Source organism: Dermacentor albipictus, chromosome 2 (genome assembly GCF_038994185.2).
Source record: "Dermacentor albipictus isolate Rhodes 1998 colony chromosome 2, USDA_Dalb.pri_finalv2, whole genome shotgun sequence".
Taxonomy (NCBI): domain Eukaryota; kingdom Metazoa; phylum Arthropoda; class Arachnida; order Ixodida; family Ixodidae; genus Dermacentor; species Dermacentor albipictus.
The window spans coordinates 207951200-207967200 of NC_091822.1; the positions used below are offsets into that span (position 1 = coordinate 207951200).

General features: G+C 49.4%; 1 protein-coding gene across 1 annotated transcript in view; it reads right to left on the reverse strand.

The window, feature by feature from the left end:
• Window positions 1–1615: 1615 nt before the first annotated feature.
• Window positions 1616–16001, reverse strand: part of LOC139056417 (uncharacterized) — a 96220-nt gene continuing 81834 nt past the window's right edge. The window contains exon 8 of the mRNA XM_070534634.1: window positions 1616–1800. Within this exon, the coding sequence (XP_070390735.1) occupies window positions 1693–1800 (108 nt within the window). The 3' untranslated portion in view covers window positions 1616–1692. The remainder of the gene's footprint in view (window positions 1801–16001) is intronic.

A 16001-nucleotide genomic window follows, 5' to 3' on the forward strand; every position in this document is an offset into this window, starting at 1 on the left:
CGGTCGCGCTGCGGTGACACGATCTGGTGCGGACGGCGGCGCAAGGTGTATTGATACTGCAAGCAAAGTACTGCACGTGGCGCCGCCACGTGCGCTGATGACGTTACGATCATTGTAAACCGCTATCGATCTTTAGCACCTCATCCATCCGTGTCGAACCGAGCGGAGCTATCTTGAAAGCGATCTGCGATGCGAGCGGAGTGCCGACTGCTGATAGCTCCGTGGGCTGTTTTCGCCGCCTCGTTCACGTTGAAGCTACAGGCAGCACGAAGGTAAAGCCGCTCGCTGCTGCGGACTCTACCTTGAAAGTGACCGCGGGACGGACGGACGGACGTTTCTCGCTGGGTAAGCTGAGAAATGCTTACGCATTTAATACTCCTGAGCGGTTGAGGTGGGCTCGAAGAAAGGAGGGTGCATGCCGCGGCAAGGCTCGAAAGGCAGCGGCGAAAGGTGCCTTCTTCACGCTACCCTGCACGAACGCGCGCGTATCATCACGTGGCAATGGTGCGCGGTCGCTACGAAGATATCGGAATGCGCGTGCATTCCCACAAGCGACAAGCGGTTGTGGTGGCTGACTGTAGTGCATATAGCCAGCATAGGCTGTGTGTGCTGGAATGTGCGCTCGAGTTTGGTCGTTATCCACATTGCGCATGCGCTATCAGTAGCTCTCTACAAAGCGCGACCCCTTTCAGGACCCCTTTATATATGCATCGGTATTCCACTGAAGGCTGTCTTGAACTGCTAGAGGGGTGTGTCTAGAATAATTGGAGCGAAACTGTTTGTAGCACACTTGAAGAGCAGCTAATTACCTTGAAACTGGTGCTAGTCTTAAGAATTCTGCTAAGCAGATCAAACGTTACTACAGCGCGGCATCAATTTTGCAATTTCAACACGTGCCCCGAAGTGAATAAGTCAAATGTTTCTTAGCTACCTGGGCGTACACGTATTGTCTGCTTCTTCAGGTAATCTACTTCAATAGATCACGTTGTGCTATATTCTTCTTGCAATTGTTAAAAAGGTGTACCCGGACTAAATAAATTCGTGGCCATGTCTTAGACCGAACCACATTCAAGACAAGTCGAACGTATCCTGCAGAGTTGACAACATCCTGGCATGATTAACTCGCGCAGATGGTGGCACGCCTCTACAGCAGTGCGCTTAGGCCATTCGGATGTGAGGACCGGGCTTCAGGTTTTGTAGAAGCGCTTTCTTGGAGCCCTGGGGATAGCAGGTGAAAAGTAAACACGTCTGCAATAGAGTTTAGCAGAAGACTGTTGGAGGTTTGGTGGCACAAAAGTAGGTAGACCCCAAACAACGGAGGAGTACAAAAGCCGTGTTTTCAATAATGGCTCAGAATTTTTCATGCTGGGCTTTTGTTGTCTGTAAAATAAGATATTTGGCAAAACGAGAAAAATAGAGCCCTGGTGGTGCAAGCCCACCGCCCCGTTTCAAAGGGGACGCTCATAGCATCCATCCGTGCTTGTGCGAAGTGGTTTTTAAAGAGAAATGGAAGAGATAAGTGCAGTGCCGTAACTGTCTCTCACAGGATGACACCTCAACAGCACTGCACGGGGAAGGGGTACGGGGAGAAAAATGATTCAAAACTGGCACAATGGTCAGTCAATGGCTACTGCAGAAGATAACAAAGTTCTCTTCTGTCAGTAGGCCTTTATTCACCTGAAATGCGTCCGACTACTGGTAGGTGCTTGTGTACACTTGCTGCGCATTCTTCTTAGCGGCTTCTGCTTCAAGCTCCTGAACAGTGGTGTAGTACGAGTAGATACTGAGCAGTATGGCTGCCTGGACAAAAAAAAAAAGAAAAAGAGGGCAAATGAGAGCGCTGCTGGTTTTAAGACGTTAATACTTCACGTTGCCTCGCCTCTGCATGCGAAACGGAAACCTCATTTGGCCCTTACTGAATCAATGAAACGTGTCGCCTTAAAATAGTATGCGCCTACAGGGTGGCGTCCCAGCTGTTACGCGCCAAGAAAGAGGCCTTTCCTGAGGTACTTTACGTAAGCATTCTGAAGAGGTGTCCAGTATCTTTTGTGTTGCTCTTGATTATTTTGTAATGACGAGTTAACTTTGTAATTATTTTATTTAGACAATATAAGAACACTGGGCTTTAGAGTACGCTTGAAGACGCCAATTTTGTCAGTTCTCGGGGTGCCCTCTTGCGTGGTTATTTTTTCTGCGTTGAAAGCAAAACACATCAAGTCTATGCAACTTCCCGTTTGCGTGCAGTGCTTCTTTCAGCACATGGAAAAAGTAAGTGATTCAGTTCGCGTAATCGACAATTCCAACCATAAATACGACTTGTTGCTTTTTGTAGAGGTGGCTGCTACATTCGTGCCTATGGTTGACTTTGCCTCACGCGGCAAATCAGTAGCGTGCGCCGCGATTATCCACAACTGCTTATGCTAGGCACGCATACCATGCGTAGCAGGGCGTGTACCATGACTACTTTTACTTTTGATAAAAAAAATATTTATATTTGCTGCCCGAGTCCCAGGAAAAAATGAAATCATTCTTAGTTCTGCGAGGAAAAATGTGAAAGCACCCGATCAGCCAGAAGTGCTTTTTCCAAATTTTGCCGAGGAAGCCCGCGAATACACGCGAAGTGCCTCGGGCGGCCAGTCGTGCGGCAATGTTGCGTGCATTGGCCGGCTTCCCTCACGCTAGGAAACACACTTTCATGCAGCACGTATCGAGCAACAGAAAGCTGTATCGGGAGTTTGTCATGTTGCTCTACAATCTTCTCATTGACACTTTTCATCTAATTGTAATATTTCAGAAGTTGATTAATTAATCGTGTAATTAGGCGGAATGCAAACAATAATCTGAGCATCTCCAAGCGACGGCAAACACCACCTTGGTTCTGTCCAGCTACGCGGCATTTGTATATTTTTAAATCTTGATGCATGCCAGTTGAGAAACCCTGTATAAACCCGCAGACCCCAGTAACGGCACAGGAAACCATTTTTATAAACACCAGTGCGGTCGACGTCGGGAAGAAAAGTTGACGGTTGCTTTGGCGTGTGCACGCTCAAGAAGACGGAAGCCAGCGTGCTCACGGTGACGTAACCTGACCTTTTCGCTTCCTATTGTTTTCTCCCACCCAAGGTCGTGCCGTTCGAGTGCCTTAATAAATATATACCTTAATTAATACGAGAAGTCGTGGGTTCGAGTGGCTTAATTAACTGTGCCTTAATTCACTTCGCCTTAATTAATACCAACGGTTTCGTCTCTGCACCTTCACTATGTCCATTGGCATCCAACTTTGAGATATGACCGGTTCTCCCCAAGCGGGTTTGACTACGACCAAAGGTCGTGGGCTCGAGTGCAACTCGTATGTTAAGTGACTGCGCCTTAATTAACTTTGCCTTAACACCACAGGTCGTGCTGACGCTTCTTCACCTCGGCTTCACGCTTTGAAGAAATTTATGGCCTAATTCACCCTAATTAACACCACAGGGCTCGAGTCCCTACAAATTTTGGTGCCATAACACCGGACATCGGATTCTTCATCCCTCGGGCCGTCTAAGGCTTACGCCTGAATAAAAAAAGTCACCGTTTCGCCCGAAAGGCGAAGCATGGATTGCAATAGCAAATTAGTGACAGCTGTACGAAGTGAGGATAGTAGTTATGTCAGCCGTACAAACTTGTAAGCATATGCATACTAACTGAATGAATAAGCATGGTTTCACGCGTGCACAAGCAAACATGAACACCTCTCACTCGGTGAACACGGAAACTCGCCGTCAGAATGCTGGAGCGAGGAAGCGTGGCAGCAGCAGTGAGCGAATTGACCTTCGTGCTGCATCAGCGCGAACTGAGCCGCGAAAACAGGCGGACTCTGTCCCTCTCTTGCGATTCCTGTCCATGGACGCACACAGTATTTTCACTACCGCATGTCTGTTTTGTCGATCTCCAAACCACGAGCACGCGGAGATCTCGACATAGTTGTCGCGGTGGTACAGTCGTTTGTAATTATGAAATAAAGAAATGACGCAACGAGATGTTTCATATTACGTTAATTCAATGGATTTAATTTGGGAAATGGTAAAAAAATCGAGGATGACTTAAACAAAAGGATTTTTTAAATATCGCTAATTTAACAATAGGCCTAGCTTTAGCACGTGTGATATTTTAGTGCCTCTTAGGGCAAATATATTTGCCTCCAATTTCAAAGAGTTTCATGTCAACAACCTGAAAAAGATTCAAAACCGTGCTCTTCACAAATAAAGAAATCTGGACTTTGGCCAAAATTGTGCAGTGTTCCATTTTAGATATCTTTCTCCTCATCATAGCGGTTATACATCGTAATAATTAGAATCAATGATATTGACCCATACTCTGTCAATAAACATTCGTAAAGTCGTAGCCACAATAACTTTTTTGGTGGGGGAGCGAACCAAAACGCAGATTCGGCGAAATTCGGAAAAAATGCTTCTGACAGGTCTGGCGCTTCCATATTTATTTCGTGGAGACGGTTCATTTTTCCTCGCAAAACTCAAATTAATTTCGTCTTGGTATTCAGCCAGCAAAACATCTTTTTATCGGAATTTAGAAGCGTCATCGGACGGCCGAACTTCTCTGAACGCACTAATCAGGCAATGCTTCGCAACCAGAAGTGCCCCACGCATGAAGTCCACTGGCTCACTTGGCGGCCGTCTGAGTGCGCATGCGTGCCGTCATCCTTAGAGTCTCGGCGACCTCAAAAGTTATACTCCAACGTAGCGCGGTGCAGCTCCACTGCGTGTGTGTGTGTATAAATAAAGTGAGCGTCTGCCGGGATCCGGTAGTTGAAAATAAAAATAAAAAATTAATAAATAAACGATGCTTTATTTCCTACGTTTCGGTCGGGGTCCGGCATTCGTCAGGAAATACATGTAACGGTCAGGTGTTGTATTTGAATACGTTGACAAAGTGGAAGCTTGGTCGAGTTGGTGATTCAATATGTACGTACATGTATGAACAGCGCAAAACACGAGGATAGAACACTACACAGGCGCTGACTTCAACTAAGCTTTATTTGTGACACCGCCAGCACTATGTACTTCAGACATGAGCAAAAGTAGAAAAAGACTTGTATGATGTCACATATTATGGAACCCTATCGCATCACAGCCAGATAATCGCGTTTTTGGTGAGGGCAGTGGACAGCATGCTAATCCACAGTTCACCCTACCGCTCTATCTTGTCAATCTCTTTGATTTCACGGGTAAACTGTTCGCGGTGTCTGGAGATTACAAGGCATTTTTCATATTCAGGGACACGAGGGCAGTCTCTGTAGTGAATGCAAAGCTGACCTTGAATGGCCGTGTGAACGTGATAAAAATTATCTCTCAGTCTCTCATTTAGGCATCTGCCCGTTGTGAAAGTCAAGGTTTTGAGCTCGCTGTCTCAGATGCTAGGATGTTAAGGCCCAGGATCCGGAGTGTGCCAACCTCCAGGATAGGGCATCCGGCTAGAGTACGGTGATGGGGGCCGTGGGGAGAGTACATGCTGAGGGGCGTATGAGAAGTATACCTGAGACTGTTCCGGGGAACAGGAGAGACAAATGCTTTCTGCGTGTTGTGCTATGTTTGCGGCGGTTTGTAAGGTTTACTCTATATCGCCGTGACTGGCGTGGGTGGCCCAGAGTGATGTCGTCTGCATAGAGGGTGTGGTGAAGGTGAGGGATATTGTGAAGAACGTGGGCTAAGAATGAGTGTGACATTGAAGAAGGGAAAGGACAGAACCTTGTAGAGTGCCCACTCCTCTAAGAGTGTGTGGAGGGCACGCATGGGCACGCATCTGAACCTCGGCCGTGCGTCCCGAGAGAAACGCTTCTATGCAGGTCTCCTACAATGCATTGAGGGGAAGAGAAAGCCGCCAAGATCGCTCGGTGTTGTACGCGATCAAAGGCGTTGGATAAGTCCAGGGCCAAGAAGGCTTTAGTATGAGCGCGGATGAGAGGATCAAGGATGTCGTGCGTCAATTGAAGCAGGGCATCTTGGGCGCAGACACACAAGCCCATCATGCTGTGCGAATATTGGTTGTGGTCGTGCATATGTTGGTAGAGTATGTAACATGCTGGAGCACTTTCCCGATAGACGATGTGAGTGATATGGGCGGAGGTTTGATACGGTGTGGGGTTTGTTTGGTTTGGTGATGAAGACAATTTTGGCTTGGCTCCAGGACTGCGGCAGGGTACCTTGTCTCCAGCATTGATTAAAATATTCTGTAATCTGTGTGATCGATTGATCATCCACGTTACGGAGCATAGGGTTTGTGATTTTGTCTTTCCCGGTGCAGAGCTTGTGCGAATGTTTTAGAGGACCGAAATATCGGTGTCCAGATCCTCGATCGGGGCTTCTGTGTAGGGGGAGAGGGGAGGAGGTGCCAGGTGCCATGCGTGCTGTCCGGAGTTGGTCGAGAAAGGTGTCGGGGGAGAGCTGGTCATGACCTGGCGTGGGGTGTATGTTGGCTGCAAAGATCGGAGGTGTGTTACGTTTTGTGGAGATGATTTCGATGAGGACATGCGGGGTGGAGGAGGTGATTGTGTGTTACTTGTAGGTAATAGTGCGATGTGAGAGTGGGGACAACCAAGGGGCGTCGGTGGTGTCTGAGTGTACGGCATGGTAACTGGGAAGCGTGGCTTGATGTTGTGTGTCCTGTAACGAAAGGAGCTTAGGTATGGCAGGGAGGGTAGGTATTAAGAGTTGCAGCGGCGCTTCCTTGCCCCGAACGCCGCGGCAGTTCTATTGAATTAGTGATAAGTGCGTAGAATTATCCAGACCCCCGATATTGGAGCGTGGATGGCGCGAGTATAGGTTATCGTGGTGGTAGTGGAAGCGGGATAGGAGGAGTAGGTGGGTGTGGGATAGAGTAGGAGATCGCTCATGGTGAAGAGCTGGTAATTATTGTATCCAGCCTCAGAAGGCGGATCTCAAATTATGTAAGCAGTTTTCGAGAGTTAGGATTAGGCGTGTGAAAAGTGTGTCTATCTGTTGCTCAAGGTGAGAACATAGCTGCTCGGCGAGTGTTGTGAATTTGGCTTTGAGGTGCGCCTGCAGAGCTATCAATTTAGCGTTAAGTTTGGCTTCCAAGTCTTTGTGATCAGCCTGATAATCGTCGTGTGAGTCCGAAGTGCATCTGTTTTTATGGGGTGGGGACGATTCTACAGCAGGTGGGAGGATTAGTTCTAGGGAGATATGTTGGGGAAGGGAGGGCGGGGGAACAGTGTCGTGAAGCCGTTTACATCCACACGCAGAGCCCGGAGCTCCTGGTCACGGGGTAAGCGGGGTGTTGCTTGCTAGTTTTGTGGTCACGTTGGGCGTCCTCTGCTTGGAGCGTCCTGTAAGTTGGCCGGGAGTTGGTTCCGGGAGGTCGGATCCTCCACTGCGTTGTGAGTGGTGGTTGTTACGATTGGCGGTTCGAAGACGTGGGATCCTCTTTCTTCGTGGAGGAGTGAGTGAACATGAGGCTGGGTCAGATATTCAGGACGATTTAGAAACACGTTTATGTTTACATATGCACAAGGAAATGCTAATACAGAAAAGTTGATGATACAATTTTAGTCGACGATCCCTGTTCCCGCCGTCCATTGCTCCTTTTTTCCCTTGCGTGATCATTGTTCAGTCGCTTCCTCAATTCGGAGTCAGGAGACCGATGACATCAGGTTCCACCAATTCGAGGTCGTTTGCCCTTTTCCACCAAGGGGAAACTTGGTCGGAAACGCACGAACTTCACTGGGCACAAACAGGGAAAGGAGGGGAACGTATGCTGACTCCGATCGTATTCTGACAAATGATGGCCGGATGATCGCACTGACCGCAGCTCCGGCTTGGACACGCCAATTTGTGACAGCTACATCATTGCCAATTGCTCAAACCTCTCCTGAACGAGGTGTTCCCGCGCTGGTCATAAAGCATCAGTGTCGAGAACCATTCGGACGAGGCCGTCGGCCCGTTCCCCATAATCGTGCGAGCCGTGACCTAGGGGTGTCGCGGAGTGAACGGCCGATCACAACAGCCCGTACACCGCCAGGAAGAGGGCCCGAAAGGGGGCAGCTCATCGGTGCCCTTTGAAGAGGTCTTGGCCGCTCAGTAGGCACAGCTCCGGCTTGAAGTTTCAAGCTCGCCGGGAGGATCGAACGGCCGATCACAATAGCCCGTCCACCGCCAGGAAGAGGGCTTGCAAAGGGGCAGCTCACCAGTGCCCCTTGAAGAGGCCTTGGCCGCTCAGCTCCGGCTCGAAGTTCCGGGATCGCCGGGAGGATCACGTACCATGGCTATCTTGGAGGAAGGGTTGGCTGCGGGTCGTAGGCTCGGAACTGGTATTTTAGCGATCAACTCCGCACAGCGCCCGAGCAGCGACAAGGCTGGCGCCCAAACCCCCTCCGACATATGCCAGGCAATCGTACCGTCTCCGTTAATTAATCCCGAGGTTAGAACCAGCGAGCGCCAGAAATGCAGCCAAAGAGGAGTACCGCACAAACGAACCTAAACAAATTAATTAGTAATCTAAATTTCAGACCCTAAACAAACTTCAAACGGTAGTGTGACTATACGTTTTAGTAAATGTCGTTTCTGTCGTCTCTCAAAGAAGACGCAACTCGCGCAGCTCTGAGGCAAGCGATAAACAATTGGAGATCGTTCAGAACAGAACAGACAAAAAACTCTATGCTTCCTATCGACGCATAAACACCTAGCAAACGACATAGCTCACGAGTCGGTTACTCTATGCCACCATTGTCCCACCCCCCAAGACCGCTGTCAATTTGGTCACGGAATGGCGAGGTTGAAATTGAAACCCTTTCCACGAGCTGTCCAATTCTAGGAGAGAACGCTTTCCGCTAACCAAACAGGTACCCGCGGGGTGCCGCCAGAGGAGGCAAGCCGTGCCAACTCACCTGGGAAGAGGGTCCGCCGCCTATCCCCGACCAGACACCGTGGGTTGCCACCAGAGGAGGCAAGCCCGTGAAAACTCACCTGGGAGCAGGGATCAGCCACGTATCCCCGACGAGACTCAGTGCATGTCACGTGACGTTGACGTGAGCAAGATCCCGCCTACAATTTTAGTGTGCCTATTTAAGGGGCCCCGCAATGTACTTTTTCAATTCATTCATTCTCTTCTTCTTAACCTTCACCAACCCTTGAATGAACAGTACAAGTTTCGCACTGGAAATCGTCTCGTCCTCGCCTGGTCGCCATGGTCTACCGGTCGCCTGCAGCCCGCCGACAACGCCACGCCACTCAATAGTAACGTCGGTCGAGGTTCGAGAAACGGCGTCGCAACAACTGGTTGGCAGCGGAGGGATACGCTACCCTGGAGACCACAACTTTGGACGACATCTAAGAGATCGCCTCCTCTTCGGCCTGGTGACAACGTTCGGAAGGAAGGTGTCAGGATTCATGACTGCATATGGCGAGTGCACGGCTTTTCTTCACTAAGATATGACTTGGCTTTACGTATTCTTTTTTGGCGAAGTACAGAGCAGTGATTTTTCTTTAACCGGGGACGGAAGTTTGGGTACGTCGAGGTTGTTACAGATTGAAGAGTTAGCAGCACTAAGGGCAGCCACGAACTTGAAGGCACTAAAGAAGCCGGAATTGTTTAGCTTGGACATACAATTGGGCCGTCAAATTGCTGAATCAAAGAGAAAGCCGGAGTACATTGAGGCGGTCGATGCGAGTGGGGCAGACGACGATGAACTGAAGGAATGCCTAGAGAGCATTGCGGATAAGAAAGAGCGTAAGCGCCTAGAAGAAAAAAAAGAGCTCGGACTGGCAGCACGCGACACTCTCGAAATGAGGCGCCTAGATATTGAATTTCTGAAAGCTCAAAATACGGAAAGACGTAGCACAGAGGCACGAGATAGCGATCGCAGAATGATAGACTTGACGGCACCCTACGCAGTAGGAGGAGACATAGATCTTTTTCTGGTACAGTTTGAGCGCGCGTGTGAGAAGGCAAAATTCTCGAGAAACATGTGGCCGCAACGCCGGCTTACGTTGCTGCCACGTGAGGTAGCTGATATGATTGCCCGCATGGGGAAAGAAGAAGCATAGGACTTCGATAAAGTCAAAGCGAATGTGCTTAAAAAGGTTCAGCAGAAGCATTCAGGTGGAAATTCAGGGAGGTCGAGAAGACAAAAGTTAGTCATACTGAGATTTCGCATACACCTTGGAGGTAAACCTGCAAGAATAGCTCAGAAAAGTGGGTGCACTCGGCGACGCTGAAAAGACAATACAGCGCGTTGCATTAGAGCAGTTCCACCGTCGACCGCCAGAAAACATGAAGTGTTGGGCTCAGGATAGGCCAGGCGCGGACACTATCACGAGAGCGGCCGATCTCGCTGAGGACTACGTAACTCGCTGTGCGTTCGAAGGCGACGAAGATCCTAAGAAGATCAATAAATACAGACCCGGCAAGCCAGAGCGATGGTCAAAAACGAGTCAGTATAAATCCAAAAAAAGGTCAGATTCGGTGAAAATTAGTGATGAGAACAGCAAGGGAAAGGAGGAGCCGCCCCAACAGAGGGAAGAAAGAAAAAAAAAGAGCTTTCGAGGCAAAGAAACCAGTGGTTTGCTACAACTGACAGCAAATGGGGTATATCTCTGCGGGGGGCAAAATCTCGAACTAGTGTTGATGTCACTAACTAGTAACGAAGAAAATCTTGAATTGCTAGAACCGTACATTCTAGACCTCGTGGTAGATGGCAAACCGTGTCGGGTGCTTCGCGACTCGGCAGCCAAAATAGACGTGGTGCATCCGTCGTACGTAGATGAAGGGCAGTTCACGGGAGAATGTGCTTTGATAAGGCAAGCCGTAGAGGCCTCCAGTATTTGTCTCCCTGTGGCAAAGATTCGTATCGAAGGCCCTTTTGGAGTACTGGACACTGAAGCCGTCGTCTCGGCACATCTCCAGCCATAGTATCCATAATTGTTTTCTAACAAATATGATGATTTGCTGCGACGCAGGGGAATCGGGAGTAGTGACGGAATAGTACAAGCCCTAACTCATTCCAAGGCAAAGGAGATCACGGCCAAGGCAGTGTACGAATGTCCAGTGGCGGAGGAAACAGGTTTGACGGAGGATTCGTCAACCACCACCAAACAGGACAGCCCTATAGGGGATATTGCGGAAAGTACACTAGCTAATGAAGAGGTCAGGAAAGCACCGGAGTCTGAAATGTCTCGAGAGGCAGAATGCAGAATAAAGTTATTGAACGTAAGCCCTGCCACATTGATTGCTGAACAGGAAAAAAGATACCACCGTGCGGAACCTAAGGCCAGACGCAAAATTAGGTGTGGCCAAACAGAACATAAATTTCCTCAGGAGGGCAGGCGTCCTGTATAGAAAGTACGCCAATCTAAAGTGAGTGAAATTCGACCAACTCGTGGTGCCGCATCCCTATCGTGAGCAGCTCCTGCACCTGGTCCACGGGGGCTTTTGGACAGGGCATCTGGGCATTCGGAAAACAACGGACCGCTCACTGCAGGAGTTTTACTGGCCCGTCTGCGACACATGTCAATGCATAGGCAAGCCCGGAGATAAGGCTGAAGCGCCAATGAAACTTGTTCCCATTATAACGGAGCCGTTTCACAGGCTCATAATAGACACAGTAGGACCGCTTCCTGCAACGCAGTCTGGCTACCGCCATATTGTCACAGTACTATGCCCCGCAACGAAATTCCCAGAGGCGGTGCCCCTCAAAGAACTAAGCTCGGTGGAGATCGTCAACGCGCTTTTGTCTATCTTCGCGCGATTAGGGTTTCCCGCAGAAATCCAGTCAGATCAAGGATTTGTCTTTACGAGCGCACTGACCTCGACATTTCTGGAAACGTGCGGTATTAAAATTATCAGTGTATCATCTGCAGTCAAACGCGGTAGAGAAAGCCCACGCAGTCATGAAACGGCTTTTGCGAGCCCTTTGTAATGAGCACAAAGCCGACTGGGAGGTTTGCTTGCCTGCAGCAATGTTCGCGCTTCGAACTGCACTGAATGAGTCAACAGGGTTTTCACCTTCAGAGGTTCTTTACGGTCGCTGCCTTCGGTCCCCTCTTCGCGTTGTTCGCCGACGTGCTATAGCTGTTAGACAGACTGCACACATCTCAAGAATTAGCAGGGCAGAAAAATGCGCAGGACCCAAAGCAATGCTAAGCGATACTATGAGAGGACGGCTAGAACGCGACGCTTTGAAGTTGGGGAAAAGGCAATGATTCGTAAACCCTCGTTGAAAAACAAACTAGGTTCAATGGCAACGACCGCTTGACATTATTCAGAAGTTATCTGAAAAAAGCTACGTAATCAAGGTACCGGGAGAACGAAGGGCACTACAAGTGTACCACAGCAATCTGCTTAAACCCTACCGGCAGAGGGAGGCCATTGTGAACATGTCCCTTAACCAACCTGAGGAGATGTCTGTCGACTTTTCGGTATTAACATCAATAACTGGGGCACAAGACATTCACGAGACCATTGACAAGCCAGCAGAGCAGGCAGAGTTGAATCCCGATCAAAGGGCTGAAATGAGGGAACTTTTGTTTGAATTTAAAGACATATTTTCAGACACACCTGGCAGGACCACTGCGATCATTCACGATATCGGGTTAACCTCATCTGACCCAGTTCGTCCGAAAGCTTATCGCGTTTCATCTCGTCCACGTCAAGTCATGGCCGCTGAAGTAAACAAGACGTTAGAGCTAGGTGTAATCGAACCAGGAGAGAGTGATTATACGTCGCCTCTTGGTTGAGGTCGTAGGAAAGGAGCCGCGACCGTGTATCGACTACCGCCAGCTCAACTTAATCACGAAGGACCAGATCTACCCAATACCACATATCGAGGAAAGGCTTTAGAAAGTGAGCAATGCTAATTTATTCTCTATGCTTGATTTAGTCAGAGGGTACTGGCAGGTTCCGTTGAGCAAGAGGGCAAGCAGGCTTGCGGCGTTTATTTCCACGATGGGAACCTTTCGGCCTAAAGTCCTGATCTTTGGATTGAAGAATGCTCCCTATTATTTCTCTAGCCTTATGGACCAGGTGCTATGGATAATGGAGGACTTTGCACTTTTGTGTCTCGATGACATGGGAACCTTTTCTTCATCATGGGCGTACCATATGCAACACCTGTGAACCGTGTTGTGTCGTCTACAAGAGGCCAACTTAACTGTCAAGGCTCCCAAATGCCAATTATGGATCGCGGAGGTAGCTTATCTAGGTCATGCAATATGGTAAGGCCATCGTCGGCCTTTCGAGGTTAAACTGACCACAATAGACAACTTCCACGCACGAAGCGGGACATCAGGTAATTTCTTGGCTTGGCAGGTTATTAACAAAGATATATCCCGCGTTATTCCGAGATTGCAAATTCTTTAAGAATGCTCTCAGAAAAACAACCGCAAATGGTAAAGTGAGATGAAGAAAAAGAAAAGGCTTTTAGTATGCTGAAGAAAGTACTAACGAGTCGGCCAGTGTTGAACGCGCCTGACTACTCTAAGCCATTCATTCTTCAGTGTGATGCCAGCGACCGGGGTATGGGGGTGGTGCTTTGTCAAAAGAGAGATGACGAAAACGAACACCCCGTACTGTACGCCAGTGGAAAGCTTTCACTTTGTGAGGAAGCATACAGTGCATCAGAAAAGGAATGCGCCTGCGTAGTATGGGTGGTGCAGAAGCTAGCTTGCTATATTGCTGGTTCAAGGTTCACTATAGAGACTGACCACTGTCCCCTCACATGGCTGCAGTCCGTGTATACGAAAAACGGCCTTCTTTCGCGCTGGAGCTTGGCTCTTCAACAGTACAACTTCGATATTCGCTACAAGAAGGGTAAACTTAACGGCAATGTCGATGGTTTGAGTCGTTGCCCCTAAAGTAACGAAAGCCTCATGCTCACTCTGGTTTCCGTGGCATCTTTACGTTGATATCTTTGTTCACACGTTCTTTAATTATCGGGAAGTTGTAGTTGATTGTTAGCTGATTTTAGTAACCACATGTTAGCGCTTTCAAGAAATGGCTGTTTTTAGTGCTTAGTGGGGGGGGGGGGGGGAGGGGCGGAGGATGCGCGAAAAGGGATGGGAAAGCAGTAGCGGGTTCTCTTTTTTTTAAAGCCTGGTGTGTATTGGGGGAGGGTGGACTTGTGCTCGCTTACTTTGTGGTTGTGGGTCCGGCACTGTTCTGGAGTGATGGTTTGACCAAACAGGAGACGAAAAGTTGTGAGACCGGTTAGCAAGTCCAGTTTCACCGGACCGGACCAGGCAAAAAAGACACAAGAGCGCCAAGAGGCCTGATAAACGACTTCCAGGAATCTACCAGCTACGAACGAAGGGTTCATTACCCCTGAGGGAAATTCTGCTGCTGAAACGCCGATCCCTCGACCAGTGGCTGCTGGCCCCTACGCGTCGGTATGTTCCTCTCCCGCCGGAGATGCTGTTACGGTTGGCGTGCAACACCCCGGGCAAAAAATTATGCTCGAAAGACCCTGCTCAACTGAAACGGAGGATGGATTCCTAATTTGCTATGGTTGTCTCGTATGGTTGTCCGTGTGGCAGGCGCCCCGCTGTGACGACAGGCCCCTTTGTGTGTATGACCAAGGGGATAACCCTTTCCACGAACTGTCCAACTCTAGGGGAGAACGCTTTCCGCGAACGAAACATGACCCGTGGGTTGCCGCCAGAGGAGGAAAGCCCGTGCAAACTCACCTGGGAGCAGGGATGAGCCGGCTATCCCCGATCAGACTCAGTGCATGTCACGTGACGTTGAGGTGAGCAAGATCCCGCCTACAATTTTAGTGGGCCTATTTAAGGGGCCCCACAATGTACTTTTTCAATTCATTAATTTTTTTCTTTTTATCTTTCACCAACCCTTGATAAAACCGTGCAAGTTCCGCACTAGAAATCGTCTCGTCCTTTCCTGGTCGCCATGGTCTACCGGACGCCTGCAGGCCGCCGACAACGCCACGCTACCCAATAGTAACGTCGGTCGAGATTCGAGAAACGGCGTCGCAACAGCTCTGCTGACCGCGTTACCTTTAAGCTAAATTAATTCGTAGAGTGGCTTGTAAGACCTAAAAAACAAAGGCTACACTCTATCTGCGCGCAAAACCTTCGCACTACACAACAAGGCCATTGCAAGGAGCCATGAATGCACATAACGTCGTGAATGCACACAACATTTATTTTATGTAGCGGAATTGGGGGGGGGGGAGGGTTGTACTGCGCTTTGTTTACACCCGAGCGCTCCCGATTAACTGATTGGTGTCAATTCTCGTACATCACGTATAGATTACAAAGCGTAAGAAGAAACACTGACCTGTACGGCGCCGGTTACATTGCAGACTTGAACTTTTATTGTATGCGAGGGGCCTCTTACGGCGCTTGTCTGCAGGCAGAGTGACTCGACATGTGTGAAGTGATTTTTAAAGAGAAATGGAAGAGATAAGTGCAGTGCCGTAACTGTCTCTCACAGGAGGACACCTCAACAGCACTGCACGGGGAAAGGGGTGTGGGGAGAAAAAGATGGAGATAGTGACCGGAAGTAAAAAGGAGAGACAGACCGGAATAGAAAAAAAGAAAAGACTACAATGTAGCTAAGCGTTTGCGGGGCCTACAGCCGCGCTCTGAGCTGTGTTGCTTCGCAGAATTCCATCAATGCCGAAAATGCACGCTTGGTAATGGAACTGTGAGCATTGGGGAAGAGTAGGCACTGCAGGGTGGTGGATGGCAAGCCACATCGGCGGTAGGAGGCGTACAGAGCCTCCCTCTCGGTCCCGAAGGCCGGGCAGTGAAGCAGAAGGTGTTCCAGTGTCTCCACGTCATCGCAGTTACCACACACGGGGCTGCCGGTTCCCGTGAGCCCGTGTGTGCGCGCCGCTGTTTTGTAGCAGCCGATACGCAGGCGGAGAAGGAAGGCGCAGTCAGCCCGAGAGAGGCCCGCACGCGGGAGCAGGCGCGGGGGCGTTCCCGCCGCGACGCGCCGATCGGGATGTTGCGCAGTGAGGCTGCGCAGAACCG